The sequence below is a fragment of the Schistocerca nitens genome, chromosome 2 (genome assembly GCF_023898315.1).
Source record: "Schistocerca nitens isolate TAMUIC-IGC-003100 chromosome 2, iqSchNite1.1, whole genome shotgun sequence".
Classification (NCBI taxonomy): Eukaryota; Metazoa; Arthropoda; class Insecta; order Orthoptera; family Acrididae; genus Schistocerca; species Schistocerca nitens.
Window position 1 is genome coordinate 615,705,078 of NC_064615.1, and position 15,073 is coordinate 615,720,150.

General features: G+C 34.4%; 1 protein-coding gene across 1 annotated transcript in view; it reads left to right on the top strand.

The window, feature by feature from the left end:
* LOC126234522 (esterase FE4-like) overlaps nucleotides 1-15,073 on the top strand; it is a 76,846-nt gene that overhangs the window by 47,465 nt on the left and 14,308 nt on the right. The window contains exons 6-7 of the mRNA XM_049943219.1: nucleotides 2,370-2,569; nucleotides 12,577-12,742. Of these exons, the coding sequence (XP_049799176.1) occupies nucleotides 2,370-2,569; nucleotides 12,577-12,742 (366 nt within the window). The remainder of the gene's footprint in view (nucleotides 1-2,369; nucleotides 2,570-12,576; nucleotides 12,743-15,073) is intronic.

Sequence of the window (15,073 nt, forward strand, 5' to 3'; positions counted from 1 at the left end):
TTTTTTTTTTACCAGGCCAAGTAATAATCACATCAAGATAACTATTTATTTGTCTTTTGCTTCATCCTTCTTCAGATCACTTTCATTTTCTCAGAATGACCTCATTTTCCCTCATCTGACCATTTCATTCCAGCTGTTTTCTTTTTGTTTTACCTTCCTAAAAATCTTTGAATTTCTTGACTTCTGGTCTGAATTTGACACTGTTGAGTAAGTCATCTGCTCAATTTGCTTTTCTTCTAAGTAATTTTTTGTCGTGCCTGATTATCCAGTTTTTCTGTCTGTTTACCTATTTTGGGAGAATGTGTGGATCGTCATTTTTTGTCCGTCATCCTTCATTCTCTCTAGTTGTCCTTAGAGCACAATATGGGTTTTCTTGGTCTTATCTGCTATCTTAGGACAAAATGAATATATCTCCTTATTTGGCTTCAAAACCCATTTGTCATCTTTATTCTCGATTGGACTTAATATTCTTTGGCAATAGTATTCTTTTTATCTTTTCCAAATCTTACAAATCCGTTTTACATCCAGAGAAAAGTAATGTTTCTGGCCAATGGATGGCTTCTTGTCTCACAATCATGATATAATGCCTTAATTTAAGATCTTCATAAGAACGTGTTTTATTGTACAGACTTGTCACTTTCACATATGCCCTTTTCAGTTTTTTCACTTCCGTTTTTAATTACTTCTTTTTCACTTTTAATGTTTATATTTTCTGTGTTTTGATGTTGTGATGCAGTACTTCCCTGTTTCTTTTTGTCTTGGAGGGTTACTTTCATTGGTCATGCATTCTGTCTTTTCCAATTATAGCCATATACCTTCAGAACTTGTAGTCTTTACTTTGCATGCTCTGAGGTTCCATCAATTATTATAGGTCCATTTACAAAGGCCAAACAAATTACTACTTCTTTCAGTTTACCTGCCCTTGTGTACTTATTGACTTTTCATTTTCTTGTAACATGTTCCAGGTATAACTGAATAATAGTGGTGACAAATTACTTCCTTGTCTGGCACCTGATATAATTTAGAAGGAATAAAAAGTTGTTACAAAACATTTAACTTTTATATTGCGTCTGTAAGAGCTTGTTTAAATCTTTTCAAAGTTTTTTACATAAAGTAAATTACTTCAAGATTTTGAGAAGGAAGTCTCTGTCTATTGAATCATATGCCCTTTTAAAATCATACCTTTTACTTGATATTTTCAGATATCTAATTATTCATTTAATCTTTAGAATTTGCTATGGATAATATCTGCTACTCCTAAATCCAGCCTTATACTTACCAATTTGTTCATCTAACTGTGGGTTTAATACATCCATAACAGCTTTTGATAAGATTTTGTATTCAAAGGGTAGTAATGAAATTCCTCTTAATTACTGATTCTGTTTTCTCCCCTTTTTATGAAGTGAGTGAATCACAATAGCCTTCCATTTCCAGGAATTGTTTAAGTGTTCCAGGCCTGATCTAGTTTTTCTTTCATAATAGTGACACCTAGGTCTCTATTGCTTTTTAAAATTTTTGCTGTGAGGTCATCTTCAGCTGGGGTTTGTTGTGCTTTAATAGTTTAATGTAACTTTTAATCATATCAGTTTTCAAAATATGCCACTAGCTTTCAATCCTCTTGATTGTTAAATACAAGTTTTCCATTTGCTTTCTTGAAGCACAGTGATTGTAGAATTTAATCATACGTGTATTTCTCAAATTTTTGTAATAGTCCATTGTATTACATTTTTAAAAGTGTTTTTCTGTAATTTTAAGTTTTTCCTTTTCAAAGCTTATCTTTTATGCCTAATAATTTTGTCAGTAAGCTTCTTCTCAGACTGATATATTTTTCAGTCATTGCTTGTTTTCCCACTGTACTAGTCTTTCTAAGCATTCATTTATTGTCTAAGTACTTCTTCACTTTTAATATTCTGCCATATGTGCTTTCCTTGTGTTTTCCATGGTTTTACTTGAAATGCAGCATGTTTAATTGCTTCTATAAAGTTGTTGCCATCAGTATTCACATCTTTCAGCATCTTTTGAATTCACTTTCCTTTTATTTCAAAGTTTAATTTTTTGTTTCATTTTTATCAATGGTATACTTAAACTCAGCGCCAAAATTATCTTTATAAGTACTAGTATTGGCACTATTCTTGTTAAAAGTTGTTTATCACAGCAGCCTAAAAATTTTCTTCTCTCTGTAATTCACCAAATGTTAATCATATGCTGTACCTTTTCATTATTCAATAACCCCTTGTTGTGAGGAAACTGTGAAAAAAACAAAGACAGAGAATGTATATTTTGCACAGTGTTGGTACACAAAATGAAGAACTACTAAAAATTAAAATTGACATCTGATGATGCGCATGAGTACTTTTCCCTGTTCACAGGTCTTTTCAAACGTGCCATAGCACAAAGTGGATCAGCACTTTGCCCATGGTCATTTTCTAAAAATGCTACAGACAGAACCTATCGTTACACATCATATTTGGGACATGATGCTCAGAACTCTTCTGATCTGATGGAATTTCTGATGACAGTTGATGCAGCAGCCCTGGTGGAAGCAAGATACCCCGCACTAAATCAAGAGGTAATTATTTTACATTTTTCTCAGTCCCAGAGCTTTTGCAAACACAATAGAGCTATCTAACCTTCTTGGGCTTCCAAAAATATAGTTTTCATGTTAAAAATGGATACGTAAGTAATTTCAAACATTTATACATTCATTTTTGTACTGTAGTGTGTGTGTGTGTGTGTGTGTGTGTGTGTGTGTGTGTGTGTGTGTGTGTGTGTGTGTGTGTGTACGTAACCTACCTGGGGAAAATTTTAATAATGAAATTATAATACAAATTAAGGACCTGCATCCGCCGTTGCCCTACATGTCAACAAAATCATAATGGAAATTTTCCTCTTTTAATGTAAATATTTTTTAACTTTTTGCAAATGACAACAAATTCCAATATTACTCTGTTAAATGTGCAAATTAGAGCTTGAGGAGTAGCTGATGGGACTGTACTGTTCATGTATGCATGTGACAAAAGAATGAAAACTGGTAATTTTTTTTAGATTTCATAATATTTGTTGTAGTGTTAATAACTAGTAGCTTTCTTTGTAGTTAGAGCAGTATTTATGTTTTACTAGTTCCAGTGATTACATTAACTAATTTTGGAGCAAATATTTGCAAGAAATTCAACTGGGAGATAAGTTTCAAACAACCTTCAAGTAAAATAATACCATTTTCATGAAAATGCAAACAGTATTCTTAATCATAAAAAACTCACAATTTTACTGTACTAATTTGCAGGAACCAATAGAATAGGCTTACTTGCAGAGGGTTTTTGCAAACCATAATGTCTATTTGATACAACATATAATTCAGTATGAGCCACCTGTCTTCTTTACACTTTTTTAATGTACCGAATAGAAGAATGAGTAACATGATGGCATTCAGTGTACCATAGATGTCAATGTGAACCAAATCTACAAAGAGAACTTACCTGCAGACATTACTGTAAAACTGCATAGTATAATTTCATATCTGTGAAGCATCCTTTTTCATCAATGCACAACTCTGCAGCTTTGGATGCCTGCAGTATAAAATTTGCTGCTTTTTAAAATGGTAAGAAAACTTACCAATGATCACAAACAAATACAAGAAAAACTAGATACTGTGATTGCTATATACTATAGGTGAGAACTGTTTTTATCACAAAGTGAAGAAGCAGCTCAGTCTTTGCGGAACTTGGAAAGACAATGTGTAGAGGCGGTTGAAAATAGAGTGACATGCATAACACAGAAAAACTGAACATGTAAAAATCACAAACCAGAGACAAAATCCAAATGGAATACTGGAGTGCATAAGAGAAGTGCCTTCCACAACCACTTATCATAAGTAGTAAAAAGCCTATGAAATCATCAAGTGGTAATTTTACAATGAGAAATAACATTGATGAAGATTTAAACATTGCTGAAGTGGCATCCAGTTCAAGTGTAAACAATGAGTGCTTCAATGAAACAAAATCCATGACTGAAAACAGACAAAATACAAATGAAAACAAACTGATGAATGAAAACTCTCCAGAAGACATGAATACAGACTGACAGGAAGTGAAGAACAAGTGCGAAGGTTGAAGAAATATGACTGTAGAAAAATAAAAAAAAGAACTGACCAAAACCAGTGCAGAAACAGCAAAACGAAATTGAAAAGTTGGTTAATAATACACTCTGAAGCCTACTATCCAAACGTTTGCAAACACCAGTAGTAAAAACAGAAGTAAATTCATAACAGGTACTGGCAAGGAAAAAGGAATGCTGTAAGGTGAAAAAAGAGCCTGGTTTCACCTTACCACACTAAAAGGTAACACCAATGCTGGGACTTCAGCTAACTTCTTACAGATCTCTTTCATAAGTCACAACTGTTTTACAGTTGGAAAAAATGGATACAAAGGGATTAAATAATAGCTAAAGAATAGGAGCTGATTTCAAATTGAAAGATAAACTAATGAACAACAACATATAAATTGCTCAATCACTGACAGTAGAAATAAATGCCTCCAAGATGGTGAGTTTCCAGGAGTCCTAAAAGTAACACACATAGTGCCAATTTACAAAATCCACATGAAGTGTCAAGCTACAGTATCATATCTATACTATCATTGTTACCCAAGGTGATGTAGTCCATAAGAGATCAACTCTTATGATACACAGCATGTATTTCAGAAGAGCAGGTAAATGGCAGCAGTGTACTTGACCTAGTCACAAATATAAGTCAGGGCTTTGAAGACAACAAGTTTATAGCAGTGGTACTTTGTGGTCACAGTAAGGCATCTGACTGTATTCCACCTAAGAACCTCTTCAGCGAGCTAAAATCATGTGGTATTGGGAGATTTGTTCTACAGGCTCTGAATCCTATCTGAATGGATAGTTTAAGTGCAAAGAGCAGACTCAGGTGAAAAGAAGTTACAATATGGTGTGCCTTAGGGATCCAAACTGGAACCTCCATTGTTCTTAATTTTTGTTAATGACATAGGCTCCAACAGGCTTACTCGCACTTCATGGATGATACAACTTTGTTCTTGAAAGGGGAGAATGTGGTTCAGGCTGCAAAGGTTACCTACCTGCAAATTCTTTTCTGGTTTAGGTGTCTCATCAAAGAATTTGGTCACATTACATTTAAATTTACTTTATGGGAAATATTTCACAGTGTGTTCAACAATGATTCAAAATAATGCACAGAGGTGTACCAATGGTTATAATTAAACTGATGGTGTTCTGAGTGCTGTAGCATGGGCAATATACATTGCAGGATGCTGAAACATCATAGGTACGTTCACTAGTCACTTCACTCACAAAGTATGCTGAAAAAGTAATAGTTCCACTCTCTGCCACAAGGTAAAAATTTACTGCTTTAAGCAGTCAGAATATGACACTTTTCCTGTTTTGAAGTCAGTATATCATTTGTTATCTGGAAACTTGTGTTGATTTCTATTGAAATATGACTGTTGGTGAAAAGGGTTAAGAAGGGTGATGCTTTCCGTGCAATATGCAATAGCTATTGAGAAAAAAGACCATGCGCTGATGGTAAGGCTGTTTTATCAGAATGGCAGCAATAGTGGTACTGCTTTGGAATATCATTGAAAGAACCAGCTGTGAAGAAGCCCAAAGTCGGATAAATGGGCTAAAGAATATAATCAAGAAATGTGAAGAAACACTTGACATTTCTGTAGCTATAGCCAACCATGCAGGACAAATTCTGCATGCAGTCCTTCAGCTGTGTCACAGGAACTGTCTTTACCCAGGTCAATAGTTCAAAAGATATTGTGGTGCATTTTACCCTTGTATCCCTACAAGATTCAGAGTGTGTACCAAATAACCACCAAGGTAGACTACAATGCTGTGACTTTACCCTTCACTTTTTGGCATGGATGAACGTAAGTGACATGCAGATGAAGAATTTCCTTAGATGGACAAGGCACGTTTTACACTGCACACCACTGTTAATCCAAAGAAGTGTCACATATGGGGTTTTCCTCCTTTGTATGATGTGTAGCAACATCCACTGCACTCAGATTATATGACTGTGTAGTGTGGTTTCACAAGTTCCTTCATTCTCAGTCTATTTTTCTTGAAGGCGATAACACCTCATAGGCCTGTAAGATGTCAGTGACATCTGAAAATTATAAGGACCCCTTTGTGCAACACGTGATTGCAGCTTTGCAAGAATGTGACTGTATCCACCCAGCTGTTTTCATGCAATATGGGGTGACACTACATATCACTTACAAAATGAAAAATTTGCTTAAAAACCTTTGGTAATGACTGCAGCATCTCTAGGTAATTTCAAGTCGTGTGGCCTTGCAAATCCCACAACCTAATTCTGTGTGACTTCTGGTTATCTAAAAGACTGAGTCAGTCAGGGATGTATGTAGACTCTTTCTGATCTAAAGGATAGCATACAATGACACAGCACTCTGATTATACTGGATATGCTGCATGTAACTGTTGACCATGCTGTGTTATGGATGCAGCACATTGCTGAGTTGTGAGACCATATTGAGTACATGCTGTAATTTGTGACCATATTCTAATAAATGTGACTGTACCACCTTTGTCATGTGTTTGATTATTCCACCAATTTTCCTGCACCTGCACCACATTCTGACTGTGCCATACTTTCACATAGTGCCAGAAAGTGAAACTGCTATTTTCTCAGCATATTCTGCAAACACACCAATTAATTATCATACCTGCAATGTATACAATGTGCATTTCAGCACTCAGAACATCATCAGTTCAATTATAACCACCCAGGATATAGTTGTCACGGAGCAATTAACACCATAATATAAACAGACATTAGCCTCCCAGTATTAGACAGCTGATGAAAGAGGTTCACAGAGATATGGCACATGAAATTACTCCTTCTTCATCACATAGATGTCACACGAATGAATGCTGATAGCAGACTTATCACATAGCTCTTGCTTGTATGCCAGCTTGCATGGGACTTTCACATAATACTCACTGCCACAAGTTCCCAAACTGTTGCACAGATGGTGCCTCTAAGATTTCCAGGGCCAGACTGACCATTTTGGGCTGGATTGTGGCTTATAAAGACTGGTGTATAAATATTTTAGTATTTAAAAAACTACCACAAACAATAGTTTGAAAAACTGCTATGTTAAATTTTGCTAATTTAGGTGAACTGTATCCTACAGCAATAAATTGATTTATAATGTATGTACTGCACTAGTAATGTACCAAAAGTTACACATGTATTTTGTGTGTCTACTCTGTGAATTACCTGTTTATGGGTATGGCAGCAATATTTAGACTTACAATCATTTGCATTAATTTATACAAATTTAATTAATTAGTAAAAGTTGTGAACCTTTCCAGGAAAATTAGGCCAACAAAAGTATAGTGGTGGAAGCTGGAATCTAAAAAGCTCAATGACTTAATTTGCAATAGAAATTTTGGTGTGTAAGGTTTAATATTAATTATCTAGTAAGTTAATGAGGTTCAGAAAATTCAAACACGTTACTGTAAACTCTTGATACCAGTCTTTCTAATAAGTAGTGTCTATATTTCCAAAACTAGCCATCATCTCCGCCATATTTACTCATGCACAACATTATTAATGCCCAGTGATTGATTACTTTTAATTAATAAAGTTTCCAGTAAAAATAAATATACTACTGCAATCAGTGGAATGAACATCATCAGATGAATAATTAATAAGCAGGAAATAGAATGTGAATGATATGTGAACAGGCTTGGGTAAGCATTATATATACATTATTTGAATAGTCACATTTACATGATAATCAAGAAAGAAAAAGAAATTTAATTACTGGCAGGAGTGTTATAACAGCAGGTGGGGAGGGTCCAGCTTTCTCAATTCAATTCAATTCAATTTTTATTATCACATAACATGCCTTATACAATCAAAGATTGTGACATAGGTGACTTGTCAGTTTTACACTATATATAACAATACTAAAAATAGACAATAAACTAATAATATACATGGTGTAACATCTTCAAAGAGGTATTTTAATTACAATTATAATGCATTGTTACCATTCATGAAAACTTCTACACTATAGTAACATTTATCTTTCAGATATTTTTCCAGGTCTATTTTGGTACCTTTTACATTTGGATCTTCCATATCTTTCCATATTTTATTTACAAATTTCATGCCCATATAGTATGGGGTTTTTTCATATGATTTTAAACAGTGGGTAGGTAACATGTAGCTCGTTCTATGTCTAGTATCATATTGATGCAAGAAGAAGTTGCCCTCAAAAAGTTTTGGGTTTCTTTTCGTGAAAGTGAGAGTTTCGTAGATGTATATGCTTGGAATGCTCATGAGATCCAGTTTTACAAATAAAGGTTTGCAGTGTTGCTTTGGTTTTGCTGCCACCATTGCTCGGATGATTCTTTTTTGTAGTCTAAAAGCTCTAAGTAAATTTGTTTTTTCAGACACCCCAGAAAATTATATTATACCTAATGACTGAAACAAAATATGCATTATATACAGTTTCTCTTACAGCTAAATCAATAATACTATACAAGATATTCATAATATATACAAGGCTATTCAGTCGACCCAGTATGTTGTCCACATGGCGACTCCATAACAGGTTTTTATTGACTAACACGCCAAGAAATTTGACACAGTCTGCAGTCTCTAATTTTTTGTCCATATACCTTATTTCACTTATAGACTGTGCAGATTGTTTTGTGGTAAAATGAACAATTTCTGTTTTTGTAAAATTTAATGTCAAGTTATTGTTTTTGACCCATGCCTCCACTTCCCCAAGTGTTTGTTCAATATGACGAATTAGGTCTACCTCATTTTTACAACAGACTACAGCTGTTGAGTCATCTGCATAGAGGATAGTATCAGACTGGACATGACATGGCATATCATTAATAGAATATAGAAAAAGCAGTGGCTCTAATATTGAACCTTGTGGAACACCTAATTCAGTGTTTTTCCAGCGAGAGAGAAATTTCTTGACGTTGATGTTAATAAGTACTCTTTGTTTTCTGTTTGCCAAGTATGATGACATCCAGCTAAGAGATTTGCCTTGAAAACCATAGTGTGCCAATTTTTGGAGAAGCAGGTCATGATTTACTGTGTCGAAGGCTTTGGACAGGTCACAAAAGATGCCTGACACACACATTCTATCATCAAGACATCTGCTGACTTTTGTGACTAATTCATTTATTGCATGGATTGTGCTGCGGCCTTTTCTGAAACGATATTGATTGCCTAAGATAATGCTGTTAGGTGAATTGTGATTTTCAATCTGATCACATTCAGCTCTTTCAAATATTTTTGAGAAAATTGGTAACAGTGAGATTGGCCTATAGTTGCCCAATTCATCTTGTTTGCCTTTTTTTATGTATGGGCCAAACTTCTGCATATTTTAATCGATCTGGGAAACATCCCTCATCAAATGATTGGTTGATTATGAAAGAGTGGATATGCAATACTGTGACGGACTATTTTTATTATTTCAGTGGGGACCTCATCCCACCCCGCAGATTTTGAATTTTTTAGGGGCATTATGATTTTGATGACATCTGAGACGGAAACATGAGAAAACTTAAAACATGTGCAATTGCTATCAGTCATATTGGGCTTTGTATTTGGTGGTGAACAGTCACCAAATTTGTTACAGTTTATGAAAAAGTCATTGAATGATTCACAAATGGTACTGGGTTCTGTAACAGCTCTACCATTTATCACTATTTTAGAAGGGCATTTTCTCTCTGCCTCACTGCCAAATTCACTTCTTATAACAGACCAAACAGCTTTTGATTTGTTTTTTGCATTTGAAATGAAGTCGTTATTTGCAGTACGTTTTGCTAGTTTAACTATTTTGTCAAATGTTTTTTTGTATGTGCTTACATACCTAAGAAATTGAGGGCTTAGATTTACTTTTGCCTCCATATGCAGTTTCCTCTTAGTAGCACTAGACACTCTAATTCCTTTTGTTACCCAGGATCTACTTTTTTTGGGACCTGGTCCTCACTGTTACAAAAGGGAAGCATTCATTGAATATACCCAAGAATTCAGTTAAAAAGTTATTGTAATTGTCACTTGTGGAAGTGTGTTTGCTGACTGTCCACTTGGTTTGGCTTAGGTTTTTGCAAAATACTTCCACATTTTCTTGACTGAAATTCCTACATCTTTTTGTTGTGCAGACTGAATTTTGCTTCGGTAGTGATACAAATAGTGCTTTATGGTCTGATACTCCTAAATCTAGAAGAAACTTTTCTTTTACATAATAATTATAACTACTTACAATATTGTCAATACATGTTGCAGAGCTTGCTGTAATTCTTGTATACTGATCGAAATTGAGATTTAGCCCATTTGTGGCTACCAGGTTCTTTAAGTGTGAAGAAAATTTGTCATCAGTCCTTACATCTGTGTTGAAGTCAGCACATATAACCACTTTCTTGAACAGTTTCTCACATTTTAATTTATGTAGCAATGTATCAAACTTATCTAAAAATACAGAGCTTATATGGTACCCAGGAGTGCGATATATGCTGTTAATTAGTGTGTTATACTCTTTAAGTTCTATACAACAACTTTTAAATGTGCCTTCTTCATTCAGATGGCTAAAATTCTGTCTGATATCATAGTCTACGATGGAATGAACTTGTATGCAAGAGCCTCCATACCCATTGGTCCTACAAAAGCTGGTAGCCACTTTATAACCTGTAAGTTTATTTAGGAGACTGATATTTTCAGTTTTTAGCCAATGTCCATTAAGGCATATTACTTTCACAGATTGTTTCACACTTTCTAGCAAAATTTCTATATCATAAAGCTTCCTGATCATTCCTTCAGACAGACCTCTTATGTTCAAGTGCATTGCTATGTTATAGGCTGTTCAGCAAGTAGAAGTCCTGTACATTAAGAAGAATCCCTGTTTTATCATGAACAATATGAAAATTAATGAAGACAAAAAGCAGAGGAAGATATACAGTGGTAGTGGTAGTGGAGCTCTGGATGATACTGCAATCATTATACTTCTGGAATTTTTCATTGATATGAAGTTAACGCGACAACCACACACGAAATATATGTGTGCCAAACTTTTATTAGTCCTATACCACTTGAGGTAACTAAAAATTACAATATAAGAAAAGCACCTACTAACAGTGTACTATGGAGTATGGAGTATTCCACAGCCACATCAGACATGGGCTGTTTCTGTGGGGTCATTCTGCAGGTTGCAAGAATGTGCTTTTATCTCAAAAGAAAGCAGTGAGGATCATTACCTCAAGCAAATAGCTCACCATTGTAAACAATTTTTATTTATTTATTTATTTATTTATTTTTTTTCAAATTAGTTCTGAGTGTTTTCAGCCAATATATTTTCAGCTGCCTCATTCACACAAAGATAAGTTATTAACACACTGCTCACAATGAAGACAACATAGACTGGCCAAGATGTTGATTAATGAAGACACAAATCAGCTTCCCTATGGAAGCCCTAAATCTACTTAATACACTACCTAGAAATATTCAGTCGTTACCAGTGGAGCAATTTTAACTAAAATTTTGATTAGACTGGAAGAGTAACTTTTGTACAGCTCACAATGAAGACAACATAGACTGGCCAAGATGTTGATTAATGAAGACACAAATCAGCTTCCCTGTGGAAGCCCTAAATCTACTTAATACACTACCTAGAAATATTCAGTCGTTACCAGTGGAGCAATTTTAACTAAAATTTTGTTTGGATTGGAAGAGTAACTTTTGTACAGTATTGAAAATCTGATAATAGAAAAGTGTCCATCTGAGCACAACTCAGTGCCATGAAACATCAACAACTCTGTTATTTAACTAAATTATATTAGTCTTATAGTTGTATAACAATTGTAAAATATATTATGGTCTAGTTCTTAATTGTTTTACAGGTTCCCTTTTAGTGTCATAGTTTAAACTGTAATATTGTACTCATTTTTGTGGTAATGTTACTGCAAACTTAATGCAATCTGTTCAGCCACAGGTGGGGAACACTATAGAATTAGTAGTAAAAGAGGTCAATTGGAAATCATTCTTAAAATGTGTTGCTTGTCAGGGTTAATTCATTGGTGCAATATGGTGGCCATTGAAGGTGTATGCTAAAAGATAACTTGGTAATGGTCTAACCAGTATGCCTAAAATATCACTAATAAAACAAAAATTTTCATAATAACTTTAAACCAAATCAAATTTCTTTCCAACGTTATGTGTTGGAGTCTTCATTAGAGTATGTAGTAGTATCTCAAAATGCCTCTTCTTTTGATAGTAATGTAACTCAATTAGTGTAATACTTTGTTTATTAATATAGCAATCAGTGATATGTGGCGTACATTTTATGTATGTCCAACAATCACTTCAGTTCTTTTTCAAATAAATTTATAAACTACATAAAAAATTATACAATGTTCTACTGTTTTATTATTTATTGTACTCTATAAAAGAATATATGAAAGTTGATAAAAAGTACTCAAGATCAGAAATGTAGAACAACATTAAAATTCTGTAGATATCATTCAGAAAATAAATATGCATTTCAGGATAGATTAAGTACTCTTATCTGTGTATGGGCACCACACGTGGAACCAGAGCATGAAGATGCCTTCTTGACAGAAGAGCCATGGGTCATAATGTCAGAAAACCGCTACACTCATGTTCCTTACCTAACAGGAGTCACAGACTATGAATTGCTGATAAGGACACAAGGTATGAAAACAAAATATAAACATTTAAAATGACATTCAGTAACACAGTTGACATTACTTTTGGGTAAAATGAAAAGTTAATGAAATTGAACCATTTCTAGTGTTTTGCACTCAAAGGAAACTTAAGGGTGATATTAAATTTAACAATTAATAATGGAAAATTTCTGCATATTAACATTTCTGTGAAACAGAAAGCTGTATATTCTCACTAAAGAACATTTTTTTCAGTAGTTAGCTTATTAACCTCTTGACCAGGCTGTTGCTTGTGCCTTTATCTGTTCTCACCTGACTAGTTACTCCTGTGCCTCACAGCACTTTCTTGCAGTGTGGTATAATCTGCCACATTTTGGTGCAATTTTCTCAAATCAAGCTGTGCTTGTAAGTTGTCAACAATTCAAAGCTTTTGGCAGTAGGAATGTGTACTATGAAAATAAACATTTACAGTTGATCTGCTTTGACAGTCTCATTGAAGTTTTTATTGGATGAGTGAATGTACACACAAACTTTTTTGGACAATATATGTTCCAAGAATTTGTTTCACTGTACCCAAATGTGAACTTATAAAATGTTCAGCATATTTGTTCATAACTTTAATTATTGTTGTTAACAACGTAGTGTTTAAAATTAATGTGAAAGTATCAGCTGATGTAAAACTCTAAATACACTTTGTAGAGACTCCTGAATGTTGCCAACACCAGGCCTGAGCACCATTCATTGAGTATGCTGCACAGAACCACCAGGCAGATCGAACTGAGTTCATTGAGCACAGTTGTGGGGTTAAATAATCTACATACAGCAATTATTTTACTATTAATGCAACTAAAACGTTTATTCTTTGCTAGTGCATAGATTTTGTGTTTTTCAAACTTTGACAAGGTTACTTTTGCACTTTATAGGAATGAAATAAAACAGAGCAGGTTTGGAAACCTGTGAATTTGGAAGTTCATAAAAAATGATAGGGAAGTTGAAAATATTCAATGGTTAGGCAGAAAAACAAGCATAGTAGGAACAGAAATAAACAGATTTCCAAAAGGAAAACCAATATATTGAAAATTACTGGAGCAGAGCTGGACAAGTGGACAGCAAATCTTTCCCATCATGAAGCTGAGATAGTGCATAGTAGAGATAGGAACAGACACATTTTGCAATTGAAGAGGTCAAAAGAACTGCAGGGAAATGGATTGAGAAATGGTACAGCAGCAGGAGAATAATTTCAATTTGATGTTTGTGGTTTGATAAAATTATTGTTTAGGCTGAGCTACATTTGAAGGTATGAAAGCAAAATTAAAATACTGTAAGTGAATCCTACAGTAAAACTGCAAATTTAGAGCATCAACAATGCAGTCAAAGTAGTTCACAGGTGAATGGCCAGATATCCAACCATTCACTACTGAACTATTTCATCATGAATCACGCAGAGAGGAGATTAAGAATCATAACAATGCAATCTTTTATCCATAAGCATCATTTGTGTCTTAGAGATACTAATGACATCCTGAACTACCTGAAATACATATCTGTTTCATTTCATCTTCAATGTCTCTATATAAACATACATATACACATGGCCTGTCTACTAGTGGATATTTTCTTCTGCTGTCAGTCATGAATCAGTGAAATTGTGATCCAGTTCCACTTTATCTTTAACCTTGACAAGAATCTCTTCATTTTTGAGAATCAGCTATACCAAGAAACAAGGTGTACAGATGCCAAATAATGGAGCATCATTCAAGGCCTCCCTGACACACACATTTTCTAGATACAGTAGCAGTTGGCCACAGATCTGTATGTGATACTTTATTCTGTGTAATGTGTACAGTCTATGTGACTTTCAGTAGACATTCATGTGACTAGTTTTGTTGTTAATCCCCAGATTAAAGTTTCACTTTACAGTGGAGTGTGCACCAATTGAAAACTGTTAGTTTAAAACTGTTTGCTGGATGAGGACTCAAACCTGAGAAGTTTGGAAGGCAGGAGATGAGGTAACAGTGGAAGTGAAGTTGTGAAGATGGATTGTGAATCAGACTTGGATATCTCAGTCAGTACAACACTAGCCCACAAATGGCTATTGTCCCTGATTTGAATCCCAGTTTGCCACATAGTTTTAATCTGCCATGAAGTTTCATTTTTTGATGCTGATGTTCTTGATTATGAATAGCATCTTCATCCAAAAGTTGAAATTTTTTCTTTGTAAAATACAGCCTTCAAAATCTTCTTTCTACCAATAGCAAATTATAAATGCTGGTCTAAATTTTTGTAAATGTGTATTCAACCTTAGTATCTTCTTCTCTCCATTCCATAACCTCACCCACAACCCAGTTGATGGAGAGAC